The sequence below is a fragment of the Salvelinus alpinus genome, chromosome 14 (assembly GCF_045679555.1).
Source record: "Salvelinus alpinus chromosome 14, SLU_Salpinus.1, whole genome shotgun sequence".
NCBI classification, from domain to species: Eukaryota; Metazoa; Chordata; class Actinopteri; order Salmoniformes; family Salmonidae; genus Salvelinus; species Salvelinus alpinus.
The window spans coordinates 13168167-13181953 of NC_092099.1; the positions used below are offsets into that span (position 1 = coordinate 13168167).

A 13787-nucleotide genomic window follows, 5' to 3' on the forward strand; every position below is an offset into this window, starting at 1 on the left:
GACGAGCTAACCTAATGAGAGGAGCTAACCCATACCCTGAGGCAACCTACACACACAACCACATCTCCCCTTGACACCTGTGGACTAACTACTGTATTTACACTTCAGAAATCTGTCCTTTTTTGGTATAAGATTTAACCTTCACGCATGTTCATTAAAACTGGAGCCAGAATGCCCGCGATAGATGTGCTCCTCCATGTACAGTAATTCACACTCCATCCAAAATGCACGCTGAAAGGAAAGGGCAGCAGCACTCACCAGTCTAGCATCGCCGTCTCTAGCCCACGCGCGGCTGTTTTGCACAAATTTATTCTGGCTTTGCCTCTTTTTCTGCCCGCCGTCAGCAAACTTGCACAGCAAGGGCTCCGGTGGCGCTGGAGAGCGAGCGAGAGAGGGAGAGCGAGCGAGAAAGAGAGAGAGAAAGAGAACAAAGGGAGAGAGAGAGGGGCTTCACAAACGCTACCATAGTATGCACGGTGCTGTCTGCATTGCTTACTGTACTGTCAATCAGGCGGCCAGCTCTTGCTGAGCTTGGGAGTGGGCTTTAAGACGCCTGGCTGGGAAACACAGACATCACATTTGGCAGCTGTGGCCCTGTAATCCCCGTCCTCTCCTAAAGGCAGCAGGGCCAGAGGACACTATTTGAGTCAAATAATCCAATTAAATAGCTTAGAGTGGGAAAGAAGGCAGGCAGCTCTCTGGCCACACAAGGCAGCTCTGCACTCTGCCTCTTAGTGCTGGGTCTATGGGGGCCTTATAATGTTGGGTCTATGGGCCCTATTGGGGCCATCACCACACACATACCCAGTATTATCAGTTGCTTGACCCCTCGCTGCCTGACCACTCAATGTATTGGTTCTCACCCCAATGAACCAACAGGCAATCCATCATTTACTGTAATTTGAAGCTATTTAATGAAAGAGCGAACCCTTGAGTGCAGTGCTGCTGCTCAAAGAGCGAAAATAACCGATTTGTAGAAATCGGTCTCTTACCAGGAACTCCAGGTGGTGTCTTAATAAACTTCCCGTTGAAGTGAGCGATAACTGCATCACATTTATCTGTCGACTCCATCCTGAAATATGCAGGTTAAATGAAGTTAAATCAAATCCATGATAAATACTGCAGAATCACATGGTGGCATCCTAGAGTGCTTTATGTTTAAGAGTGAATACAAATGCAGGCTTTCCCTAAAATTTTGTTTATTTTAAAGATCAATATACTGGACTTTTATCTTGGTTGGCAGGTCTCAGAGTGCACTTGAGGTTAATATATATTCATATATTTGATATAGTAAAGATATATTTGGTCTGGATCTGGGGGAACATGCATGTAGGCTATGGCCTTGACAACACGGCCTCTCCTAGACAGATATTCCTATGATCCATAAATAGTGTTGCTAATTTGTGAATCAAACCCTTTTAGATAAGTCTTGTGTCCTGTTATGCGAGCTTGAAAGAAGGAGGCACCCATTTACACTATAATTACGCCCTTTTCAACAGAATGCATGCTCTCTCTCTCTCTCTCTCTCTCTCTCTCTCTCTCTCTCTCTCTCTCTCTCTCTCTCTCTCTCTCTCTCTCTCTCTCTCTCTCTCTCTCTCTCTCTCTCTCTCTCTCTCTCTCTCTCTCTCTCTCTCTCTCTCTCTCTCTCTCTCTCTCTCTCTCTCTCTCTCTCTCTCTCTCTCTCTCTCTCTCTCTCTCTCTCTCTCTCTCTCGCCACCGGAGCCCTTGCATTAAACCTTTGTCGTCCCCTAGGATCAACAGCTAACCGCACTGTGTTCACTCAATCTCTCTTGTGAAAAACTGAATTAAAATAAGTGGAAATACAATAACACTTTATTGCAAACGAATGTGCTGCCGCTATAATCAACCCAATGGGCACACACTGGTTGAATCAACGTGTTTCCACGTCATTTCAATGAAATTACATCGAACCAACGTAGAATATAAATTTAATTGACGTCTATGCCCAGTGGGAAGCCATGTATTGTTGGGAATTTTGATGTTGTGATATAAATGTTAAGCCTGATCTCAGATCTGTTTGTGCACTTGTAAACTCCATTGCTGGCCTTGCCAAGCCCAACATACATTTGCATAACAAGGAGTGACAAGGAGTTGGCATAATAGCACAAACTCACGCTATCAATTTCTGTAATGTGGATAAAAAAAGTTATTCAGGAATGTTGGGTTGTGACTCCTGTTAATTTTACAACTACAGTATGTGGTCATTTAGAATAGAATAGAATAAGTTAGTTTTGAGCACAGTATGCCAGAGGCTGACCTTGCAAAGCCCACTCCTCTACTGGCTCCATTGGAGTCCCTCAGTATCCGGGTAGAGATGACTTGGCCAAATGGTTTCAGCATGTTTTCCAGCTCCTGCTCGTCCATCGACAGCGGCAGGTTGGAGATATACAGGTTGGTGGGGTCTTGTTCTTGTTGCTGCGCGGTGATAAAAGACAGGAAACATTAAAGGTGTTAATGACCACCATGACCACCATGACACACCTGGAAAAACACCAACATCTCAACATTCCAACTCAATCTCTTTATTGGCATTCATTTCAGTTTCAGGCACGGCGGGTATTGGATTCTGTTTCAACGTAGTTTATCCAGAGATCACCAGAACTGCTTACACAGTCATATCCCATGAATAATTCCTTCTCCCTGGCTGAGTCCCAAATTGCACCCTATTGCTTTTAGCGCACTACTTTTGACCAGGGCCCACAGGGCTCAAAAAGTAGTGCGCTGTAGAGGAAATAGGTAGCTGCTTTTAGCAACGCTGGTGTATTTACACTAGCCTTGCACGCTATTGTGGGAAGCCAGAAGTTATTATTATTATTATTCATAAATAGACGTTCCATTTCTCTCTGCTTACCTCAATCCTGTACGTGTGCCATACTGTATGTGCACAAACAAGGAATAACTTGTGGGTGACTTATTTTTGACATGGTAAGCAGAGAGGAAGTGGGTCTACAACAGACCCACATTTAGAAAGTCTGTTTAATAATACTTTCCTTTAGAGCAGTGGTCACCAACCTTTTCTGAGTCAAGATCACTTTCTGACTCAAAGTGCATGCCGAGATCTACAGTGGGGAGAACAAGTATTTGATACACTGCCGATTTTGCAGGTTTTCCTAGTTACAAAGCATGTAGAGGTCTGTAATTTTTATCATAGGTACACTTCAACTATGAGAGACGGAATCTAAAACAAAAATCCAGAAAATCACATTGTATGATTTTTAAGTAATTAATTTGCATTTTATTGCATGACATAAGTATTTGATACATCAGAAAAGCAGAACTTAATATTTGGTACAGAAACCTTTGTTTGCAATTACAGAGATCATACGTTTCCTGTAGTTCTTGACTAGGTTTGCACACACTGCAGCAGGGATTTTGGCCCACTCCTCCCTACAGATCTTCTCCAGATCCTTCAGGTTTCGGGGCTGTCGCTGGGCAATACGGACTTTCAGCTCCATCCAAAGATTTTCTATTGGGTTCAGGTCTGGAGACTGGCTAGGCCACTCCAGGACCTTGAGATGCTTCTTACGGAGCCACTCCTTAGTTGCCATGGCTGTGTGCTTCGTGTCGTTGTCATGCTGGAAGACCCAGCCACGACCCATCTTCAATGCTCTTACTGAGGGAAGGAGGTTGTTGGCCAAGATCTCGCAATACATGGCCCCATCCATCCTCCCCTCAATACGGTGCAGTCGTCCTGTCCCCTTTGCAGAAAAGCATCCCCAAAGAATGATGTTTCCACCTCCATGCTTCACGGTTGGGATGGTGTTCTTGGGGTTGTACTCATACTTCTTCTTCCTCCAAACACGGCGAGTGGAGTTAGACCAAAAAGCTCTATTTTTGTCTCATCAGACCACATGACCTTCTCCCATTCCTCCTCTGGATCATCCAGATGGTCATTGGCAAACTTCAGACAGGCCTGGACATGCAATGGCTTAAGCAGGGGGACCTTGCGTGCGCTGCAGGATTTTAATCCATGACGGCGTAGTGTGTTACTAATGGTTTTCTTTGAGACTGTGGTCCCAGCTCTCTTCAGGTCATTGACCAGGTCCTGCCGTGTAGTTCTGGGCTGATCCCTCACCTTCCTCATGATCATTGATGCCCCACGAGGTGAAATCTTGCATGGAGCCCCAGACCGAGGGTGATTGACCGTCATCTTGAACTTCTTCCATTTTCTAATAATTGCGCCAACAGTTGTTTCCTTCTCACCAAGCTGCTTGCCTATTGTCCTGTAGCCCATCCCAGCCTTGTGCAGGTCTACAATTTTATCCCTGATGTCCTTACACAGCTCTCTGGTCTTGGCCATTGTGGAGAGGTTGGAATCTGTTTGATTGAGTGTGTGGACAGGTGTCTTTTATACAGGTAACGAGTTCAAACAGGTGCAGTTAATACAGGTAATGAGTGGAGAACAGGAGGGCTTCTTAAAGAAAAACTAACAGGTCTGTGAGAGCCGGAATTCTTACTGGTTGGTAGGTGATCAAATACTTATGTCATGCAATAAAATGCAAATTAATTATTTAAAAATCATACAATGTGAGTTTCTGGATTTTTGTTTTAGATTCCGTCTCTCACAGTTGAAGTGTACCTATGATAAAAATTACAGACCTCTACATGCTTTGTAAGTAGGAAAACCTGCAAAATCGGCAGTGTATCAAATACTTGTTCTCCCCACTGTATCGCTCAGATTTTATTTTTTTAAACATGACTTTTTTTTTTTAAACGTATTAAGCCTATGCAACATTAACCAATTAAAAACAGTTCTGTAGCAATGAGGGTTGTGCAGTAGGCTGTAGGCCCAATACATTATCACTGCATATTGGCTATGCTTGAAATTCCCTGCCAATGTTGTTGTTCTCAGACCATTTTGAAATTATATATATTTTTTAATGTGGTATATAATCACACTGGTAATTGATCATTTGTTGGATTACTTGTGAGGCATAGCTGACTGAGCATAGTGATTCGATTTTTTTTTACTGGACTGATAGCCTGCATCTGAAGGTCAGTCTGAGGGGAGGGAGGGAGCAGCGGCGAGGCTGTCTCTCATCCGACTCACCCTCCCTCCGCTCTCCCTCCCTCCGCTGAGAAACGGGGACACAGTCTTCCAGGTGATGGTGAAACTCAAGTCGAACAGCATAATCTTTGCATCATGCACCAATTCATGTTGTTACTCTTATGACCAGAAAAAGTAAAATATGCCTCAATATTAAAAGACACAAACCGCTAATAATAACAATGCAAGCTTATCAGAACACTCTGCTGTACTTATTAATTGCAGCTGCAGTGCTGGTTATAGCGTAAATGGAAGTAGGGAGAAGGAATTTTATGGCTTATAAAAATGTTGAACAAAGTTTGGGCAGTGCTGAATAACAATTTAAACGTGCACTTACTCATAAAAACAGCAGCTCTTTTCTGTATTAGTTGTCTCTCTGTAGTCGTGGTTTTACAAGTTTGGAAGTCTTACAGCATCAACTTCGTTGTGCGTTCAAGGTTTCTTTTTACAGTCTATGGCTCGAGGAAACTGCAGACACGGTGATCTGAGCTATCTGTTTGGCCAGCGGCAGGCCTTATAGTTGCACGTGATTTGCTCTCTGGGCCTGCCTTGTAGGTGCAGTTCTACCTTCAGACATATGAAATGGTTCAAAATGGGAACACTTTTGCCTTATCTATGGCTGCTGAATCAAGTGCACATACCTCCGACAGCGCGAAAGGCTTTATCGTTGAGTTCTTTACAGAAATGTTTGGTGTTCGATGAGGAATGTCTTGGAGATTGCATTGGTGACCACTCCTTGAGATAGTTTTTCTTAAATTCCCCCTGTTTTAAGGACCAACAGTCCAACCCACTGGCACAGTAAGTTGAAATTGAATTTGATTTAACTTCTGGCTTCCCGTGGACTGTTCCGTTTTTTTTGTTGCAACGCTAGTGTAAATACACCAGCGTTGCTAAAAGAAGCTAGGGAATAGGGTGCCATTTTGAATACACCCTCTGAGATCCATCTGACTACCGTGATTGGGTTAACCCTGGCCATGATGTCTTTCTCCCGCTTTGCTGTCTTTGTCTGCATGTGTTTTTAGCTAATAAAGGGTCACCATGAATAGTGATGAGTAGTGATTTGCATGCACCCCACGGCTGGATGAGACCCACATCAGCTGATTTCTTCCTGTATTTCAATAGCATCAGCAGAAACATAAGACACGGTTACGGGTACCCGGGGAGCAGCCGCTCACCATTAATATTCATCAGCGTCCTGCTGTATTCAGAGCCAGCCTGACACTAAAGTAATACGCTGACAGAAAAAACAACGTCCAACTATTAGGAACAATGAATTGGCCCCACACAGAAAAGAACAGCAGAGCATAGCCGCACCCAGGACATGTGTTGAATCAGAGGGGTTGGTGAGGAGGTAAGGGTGAGATCGATGGCTAGGCGAAGGGAGGAGTGTGTTTCAGCACTCAGCAGCACCAGGGCTCAGTGTGTGTGTGTGTGTGTGCTGCTCTAATAACTCTAAAGAGCTCTCTGGAACGGAAAGAGGGGTCAGCAACACTCCTCCCTGTTCACCACACAAACACAAACCTTAACCCTAATCCTAAAACTAAACCTAACCCTAAACATAACCCCTAACCCTAATTCTAACCCTAAACCTAACCCCTAAGCCTAAAAAAAAACATTTTTCCTTGTGGGGACCCGGCGAAATGTCCTCACTTGTCCGAATTTTCCTTGTTTTGCTATCCTTGTGAGGACTTCTGGTACCCACAAGGATAATCAAAACCAAACAACACACACACACACTAGTTATATTCAAGCGCAAAAAGACTGCCTTATCTAAATGGTAATGGTGATGCGCTCATCCAATTAAATGGGCTTTAGAGATGTAATATCGAATAGGCCACGTAGATCCATTCAGATAGCAGGCTGCCTACATTATGTGTTAAAACATAGGAAGTAGGGAATAGTCAACACGCAACCTGTATTCCACAGGGAATTTGACTAGTAATATAGTCAATGGATCAAAGGAAGGGGTTGAGTGTCGGATAATTTCCACATGGTTTACCCGTGAGTCATCCCGAATAGGAGTTCTCTTAGTATAAGCCCCGGCTAACTCCTAACTCCGTCATCATCTGAGAGAAATTAGAGAGAAGAAAGCCTTCCTGTGCGTGTGGAGCGGCTCTTAAAATGCAGGGACCAAAATTTGGCAGCGAGATAAGACATCTGTTTGTGCAGCAGTGAATGGGGTCAACAGCAAAACAGTCAGTCATTAGCAGTCATGTGACCGAGGCGTGCTCACCGAGGGCCAGTGGCGGGCTGATGGGAGTGGATGGGGGTGGGGTGGAGGGGAGTGTTTGCTTGTCTAGCCTGAGAGGGAGTCCCTCCAAATGGTGTGCTTAGGGCACAGGGTTATTACTACGGTCATCTGTTTCTGTCCAAAATAAGTAGTGAAGTAGATCTTCCTCATCCGTCAACACTAGAGGATGTTTACTAGTCAATCCAAAACAAGTTTATGCACACATTATTAAGGATGTTATTTGTATCATCCAATGCTATTGATATATGATATATGATATACCCTTCTGCAACATGTTAGAATGTCAAATCAAATCAAATTGTATTAGTCACATGCGCCGAATACAACAGGTGTAGATCTTACAGTGAAATGCTTACTTACGAGCCCCTAACCAACAACGCAGTTAAAAAAAAAATATGGATAAGAATAAGAAATAAAAGTAACAAGTAATTCAAGAGCAGCAGTAAAATAACAATAGCGAGACTATATACAGGGTGGTACCGGTATAGAGTCAATGTGCGGGGGCACTGGTTAGTTGAGGTAATATGTACATGTAGGTAGAGTTATTAAAGTGACTATACATAGATGATAACAACAGAGAGTAGCAGCGGTGTAAAAGAGGGGGGGCAGTGATGCAACCAGTCAGGATGCTCTCGATGGTGCAGCTGTAGAACCTTTTGAGGATCTGAGGACCCATGCCAAATCTTTTCAGTCTCCTGAGGGGGAATAGGTTTTGTTATGCCCTGTTCACAATTGTCTTGGTGTGCTTGGACCATGTTAGTTTGTTGGTGATGAGACACCAAGGAACTTGAAGCTCTCAACCTGCTCCACTGCAGCCCCGTAGATGAGAATGGGGGCGTGCTTGGTCCTCTTTTTCCTGTAGTCCACAATCATCTCCTTTGTCTTGATCACGTTGAGGGAGTGGTTGTTGTCCTGGCACCACACGGCCAGGTCTCTGACCTCCCTATAGGCTGTCTCGCCATCGGCAAACTTAATGATGGTGTTGGAGTCGTGCCTGACCATGCAGTCATGAGTGAACAGGGAGTACAGGAGGGGATTGAGCACGCACAACTGAGGGGCCCCTGTGTTGAGGATCAGTGTTGGGGATGTGTTGTCACCTACCCTTACCACCTGGGGGTGGCCCATCAGGAAGTCCAGGATCCAGTTGCAGAGGGAGGTGTTTAGTCCCATAGTCCTAAGCTTATTGATGAGCTTTGAGGGCACTATGGTGTTGAACGCCGAGCTGTTGTCAATTAATAGCATTCTCACATAGGTGTTCCTTTTGTCCAGGTGGGAAAGGGCAGTGTGGAGTGCAATAGAGATTGCATCATCTGTGGATCTGTTGGGGCGGTATGCAAATTGGAGTGGTTCTAGGGTTTCTGGGATAATGGTGTTGATGTGAGCCATGACCAGCCTTTCAAAACACTTCATGGCTACAGACGTGAGTGCTACGGGTGGATAGTCATTTAGGCAGGTTAATTTAGTGTTCTTGGGCACAGGCACTATGGTGGTCTGCTTAAAACATGTTGGTATTACAGACTCAGATAGGATGAAAATGTCAGTGAAGACACCTGTTTAAAGGTTGTTGTAGGCTTGTGTCACTTGGCAGCTCTCGGCTGTGCTTCCCTTTGTAGTCTGCAATGGTTTGCAAGCCCTGCCACATCCGACGAGTGTCAGAGCCGGTGTAGTACGATTCGATCTTAGTCCTGTATTGACACTTTGCCTGTTTGATGGTTCGTCAGAGGGCATAGCTGGATTTCTTATAAGCTTCCGGGTTAGAGTCCCGCTCTTTGAAAGCAGCAGCTCTAGCCTTTAGCTCAGTGCGGATGTTGTCTTTAATCCATGGCTTCTGGTTGGGGTATGTACATACGGTCACTGTGGGGATGACATCATCGATGCACTTATTGATGAAGCCAATGACTGATGTGGTGTACTCCTCAATGCCATCGGAGGAATCCCGGAACATATTCTAGTCTGTGCTAGCAAAACAGTCCTGTAGCTTAGCATCTGCGTCATCTGAGCACTTTTTTATTGATCTCGTCACTGGTGCTTCCTGCTTTAATTTTTGCTTGTAAGCAGGAATCAGGAGGATAGAATTATGGTCAGATTTGCCAAATGGAGGGCGAGGGAGAGCTTTGTATGCGTCTCTGTGTGTGGAATAAAGGTGGTCCTAAGTTTTTTTCCCCCTCTGGTTGCCCATTTTAACATACTGATAGAAATGTGGTAAAACGGATTTAAGTTTCCCTGCATTAAAGTCCCCGGCTACTATGAGCGTTACCTCTGGGTGAGCGTTTTCTTGTTTGCTTATGGCGGAAAACAGCTCATTCAATGCTGGTGGTATGTAAACAGCTAAGAAAAATACAGATGAAAACTCTCTCGGTAGATAATTGGTCTACAGCTGATCATGAAATACTCTACCTCAGGCGAGCAATAGCTCGAGACTTCCTTAGATATTTACAAAAATACATAGTCCGTCGCCCCTTGTCTTACCAGACGCCGCTGTTCTATCCTGCCGGTACAGCCTATAACCAGCCAGCTGTATGTTGATAGTGTCGTCGTTCAGCCACGACTCCGTGAAGCATAAGATATTAAAGTTTTGAATGTCCTGTTGGTAGTTTAATTTATTGCGTAGGTCATCGATTTTATTCTCCCAAGATTGCACGTTTGCTAGCAGAATGGAAGGAAGTGGGGGTTTATTTGATCACCTATGAATTCTCAGAAGGCAGCCCGCCCTCTGGCCCCTTTTCCTCCAACCTCCTCTTCACGTAAATCACAGGGATCTGGGCCAGTTCCCGAGAAAGCAGTATATCGTTCGCCTCGTCAGACTCGTTAAAGGAAAAAAAGTGGTGAGTAATCGCAGTCCTGATGTCCAGAAGTTATTTTCGGTCATAAGAGACGGTAGCGGCAACATTATGTACAAAATAAGTAAAAAGATAAGTTACAAACAACGCAAATAAACAAACAAAAAAACACAATCGGTTGGGGACACGTAAAACATCTTCCTTCTTCTCCGACGCCATGTGAGAATATAAGTATGCATCTAGGAAAAGGAACCAATCTAAGCGTGATTCATCCATGGGAATAACATTAGGAGAACATTTTCAACAGGAAACCCTTATGCTGACTTTCCACCCACCTGCCTTTGAAATAATAATGAGTGAATGCCTTTTGAATGGTGCCCAGGCAGAGAAAAAAACACTTTCAGGAAAAAGGACGTTTGTTTGGAGTGTCCATTAAGCCCAAGCAAGCCCTTGTAATAATGAGAAAACATTTAACTGAAAAGGCTCGGACTTTTTAATGGCCTTTACCTTGAACAATGCCTATATTAAACTTAGGTATGCCCTACAAAACAGCTTTATTTTAATTAAAAGTTAAATAGGTGCACGGAGGGATGTCAAGAAGCCGCAGAGATTCACAGGGGAATATCATTTATAGGATTCTTGTTCAGACTTTTCAGGCCTGATTTCCACAAATTTAACTGTCGGAGTTGCCATGACAACCTCCAATTATTTACTTCCCTTTCTTCTGTCGAAGAATGTAAACTACATTGTTCAAAGTTATTACAGGGCCTGCTGCCCCTTTGAAGATCAACAATGTGAAATCTCTGCCCAATTGACTCCCACCAGAAACTGGCCTCAAAACTGTGGCAGCGTTACTGAGCTCAGTCCACCTGACACATAAGACTTTCAAAGGACATTCTATAACAGGGCAAACTAGCTACACGTACCCTGATCATAGCCCTTTCATTACAGGCAGTCTAGTTAGTCAGGCCTTTTTAAAGTGGCACAAACTGGTGTGACTTCAGGGAGTACTGCTGCACCAAGCTAGATCGGTTACAAACAAAATGCAAGGCCCATGAGTCATGCTTCTCAAACTAAGATCCATCTCACCACCTTGTCTTATTCATAGTTTCATATTACTTTTACCCTTTTTTCCTTCCAAATTTCCACAGCAATGCTTCCAGAAGCTTGAAAGAGAAACGAATGGCTCATTTAATGTATACACTTTACTTCTTCACACTATAAACTGGAAAATATGTTTATGCAAGCACATGATTTTCCAGTAATTACGGAAAAGTCTGTGAGACATGAATATTCGGCACTGTGTCAAAAAGCAGCTCAGCCTTCACCTGTCTTGCCTAAAGCCAAGGGGATCAAACTTGTCTCAGTGCCAGGCTGTACTTGAACCCATTTAAGACTTTCTAAACCTGGAACCCCGTTGACTTACATTTACATCTATCATCTTTGGATGTAGAGAGAGGACACGGGAAAGTATATTTCCTAACAATTTGTGCCTTGGTTGGTTGTGCCTGAAAGTCCTGTTGGCCGGAGCCGGCTTTGGAAAGGCTAGCGTAAATAAGCCCTTTGAGCAGACGAGATGAGCCTTCTTTAGAAAATACACACTGGCTGCGTCTCAAATGGCACCCTATTCCCTATCTTGTGCGCTACAGTAAATAGGGAATGGGAATCCATTTTGGGACGCAGCCACTGACTGCCCGATGAGCCTCCTTTAGAAAGGGGACACTGAGTCCTCTCTGCTCCTACTGAGGCTTAGACACACGTCCCCAGAGAGGATTCCTTCTTCAGCACGTCACCCTGTTGTCATCGCAGCGTATCATCAGCCTGCCCTCTCCACCTCACGGTTCGGCGCCACTCACTCCTGGAGCCCCTCCAAAGCGGGTGAGCACTCAGCTGGCAGGATGACATTAGGCATACACACACACACATTACATTACCAAAAGAATGTGGACACCTGCTCGTCAAACATCTCATTCCAAAATCACGGGCATTAATATGGAGTTGCCCCCCCCCCCCCTTTGCTGCTATAACAGCCTCCACTCTCCTGGGAAGGCTTTCCACTAGATGTTGGAACATTGCTGCGGGGACTTGCTTCCATTCAGCCACAAGAGCCTAAGTGAGGTCGGGCACTGATGTTGGGCATTTAGGCCTGACTCGCAGTCGGCTCGCAATTCATCCCAAAAGGTGTTCGATAGGGTTGAGGTCTGTGATCTGTGCAGGCTAGTTCTTACACACCGATCTCGACAAACCATTTCTGTATGGACCTCGCTTTGTGCACGGGGGCATTGTCATGCTGAAACAGGAAAGGGCCTTCCCCAAACTGTTGCCACAAAGTTGGAAGCGCAGAATCGTCTAGAATGTCATTGTATGCTGTAGCGTTAAGATTTATTTTCACTGGATCTAAGGGGCCTAGCCCCAACCATTAAAAACAGCCCAAGACAGTTATTCCTTCTCCACAAAACTTTACAGTTGGCACTATGCATTTGGAAAGGTAGCGTTCTACTGGCATCCGGTAAACCCAGATTTGTCCTTCGGACTGGCAGATGGTGAAGCGTGATTCATCACTCTAGAGTCCAATGGTGACAAGCTTTACACCACTCCAGCCGACGCTTGGCATTGCGCATGGTGATCTTAGGCTTATGTGCGGCTCCTCGGCCATTGAACAAACAGTTATTGTTCTGACATTGCTCCAATTGGTAGTTTGGAACTCGGTAGTGAGTGTTGCAACTGAGGACCAACTATTTTTATGCACTACATGCTTCAGCACTCAACAGTCCCGTTCTGTGAGCTTGTATCACTTAGCGGCTAAGCCATTGTTGCTTCTAGACGTTTCCATTTCACAATAACAGCACTTACAGTTGACTGGGGCAGCTGTAGCAGGGCAGAAATTTGACGAACTGACTTGTTGGAAAGGTGGCATCCTATGACGGTGCCACGTTGAAAGTCACTGAACAGTAAGGCAATTCTACTGCCAATGTTTGTCTATGGAGGTTGCATGGCTGTGTCCTTGATTTTTAGCCCCTTGTCAGCAACGGTGTGGATATGTCAGTAGAGCCCCGATACAGAATTGTGTCGAGGCACAGATCTGGGGAAGGGTATCAAAACATTTCTGCAGCATTGAAGGTCCCCAAGAATACAGTGGCCTCCATCATTCTTAAATGGAAGAAGTTTGGAACCACCAAGACTCTTTCTAAAGCTGGCCCCCCGGCCAAACTGAGAAATCAGGGGAGAAGGGCCTTGGTCAGGGAGGTGAGTTCCTCTGTGGAGATGGGAGAACCTTCCAGAAGGTCAACCATCTCTGCAGCACTTCACCAATCAGGCCTTTATGGTTGAGTGGCCAGACGGAAGCCACTCCTCAGTAAAAGGCACATGATAGCCTGCTTGGAGTTTGCCAAAAGGCACCTAAAGGACTCTCAGACCAGGAGAAACAAGATTCTCTGGTCTGAGAAAACGTCTGGAGGAAAGCTGGCACCATCCCTACGGTGAAGCATGGTGGTGGCAGCATCATGCTGTGGGGATGTTTTTCAGTGGCAGGGCAGTCCCTGCCACTGAAAAACATCCCCAGTCAGGATCGAGGGAAAAATGAACGGAGCAAAGTACAGAGAGATCCTTGATGAAAACTTGTTCCAGAGTGCTCAGCGCCTCAGACTGGGGTGAAGTTTCACCTTCCAATAGGACAACGACCCTAAGC

General features: G+C 45.0%; 1 protein-coding gene across 8 annotated transcripts in view; it reads right to left on the bottom strand.

Moving 5' to 3' along the window:
* LOC139538443 (RNA-binding motif, single-stranded-interacting protein 1-like) overlaps window positions 1–13787 on the bottom strand; it is a 66018-nt gene that overhangs the window by 13059 nt on the left and 39172 nt on the right. For all 8 annotated transcript variants that reach the window (XM_071340495.1, XM_071340494.1, XM_071340493.1 and 5 more), the window contains exons 5-7: window positions 2279–2436; window positions 993–1072; window positions 259–374 (exon numbers count right to left, since the gene is read on the bottom strand). In XM_071340495.1, coding sequence (XP_071196596.1) covers window positions 259–374; window positions 993–1072; window positions 2279–2436 — 354 coding nt within the window. The remainder of the gene's footprint in view (window positions 1–258; window positions 375–992; window positions 1073–2278; window positions 2437–13787) is intronic.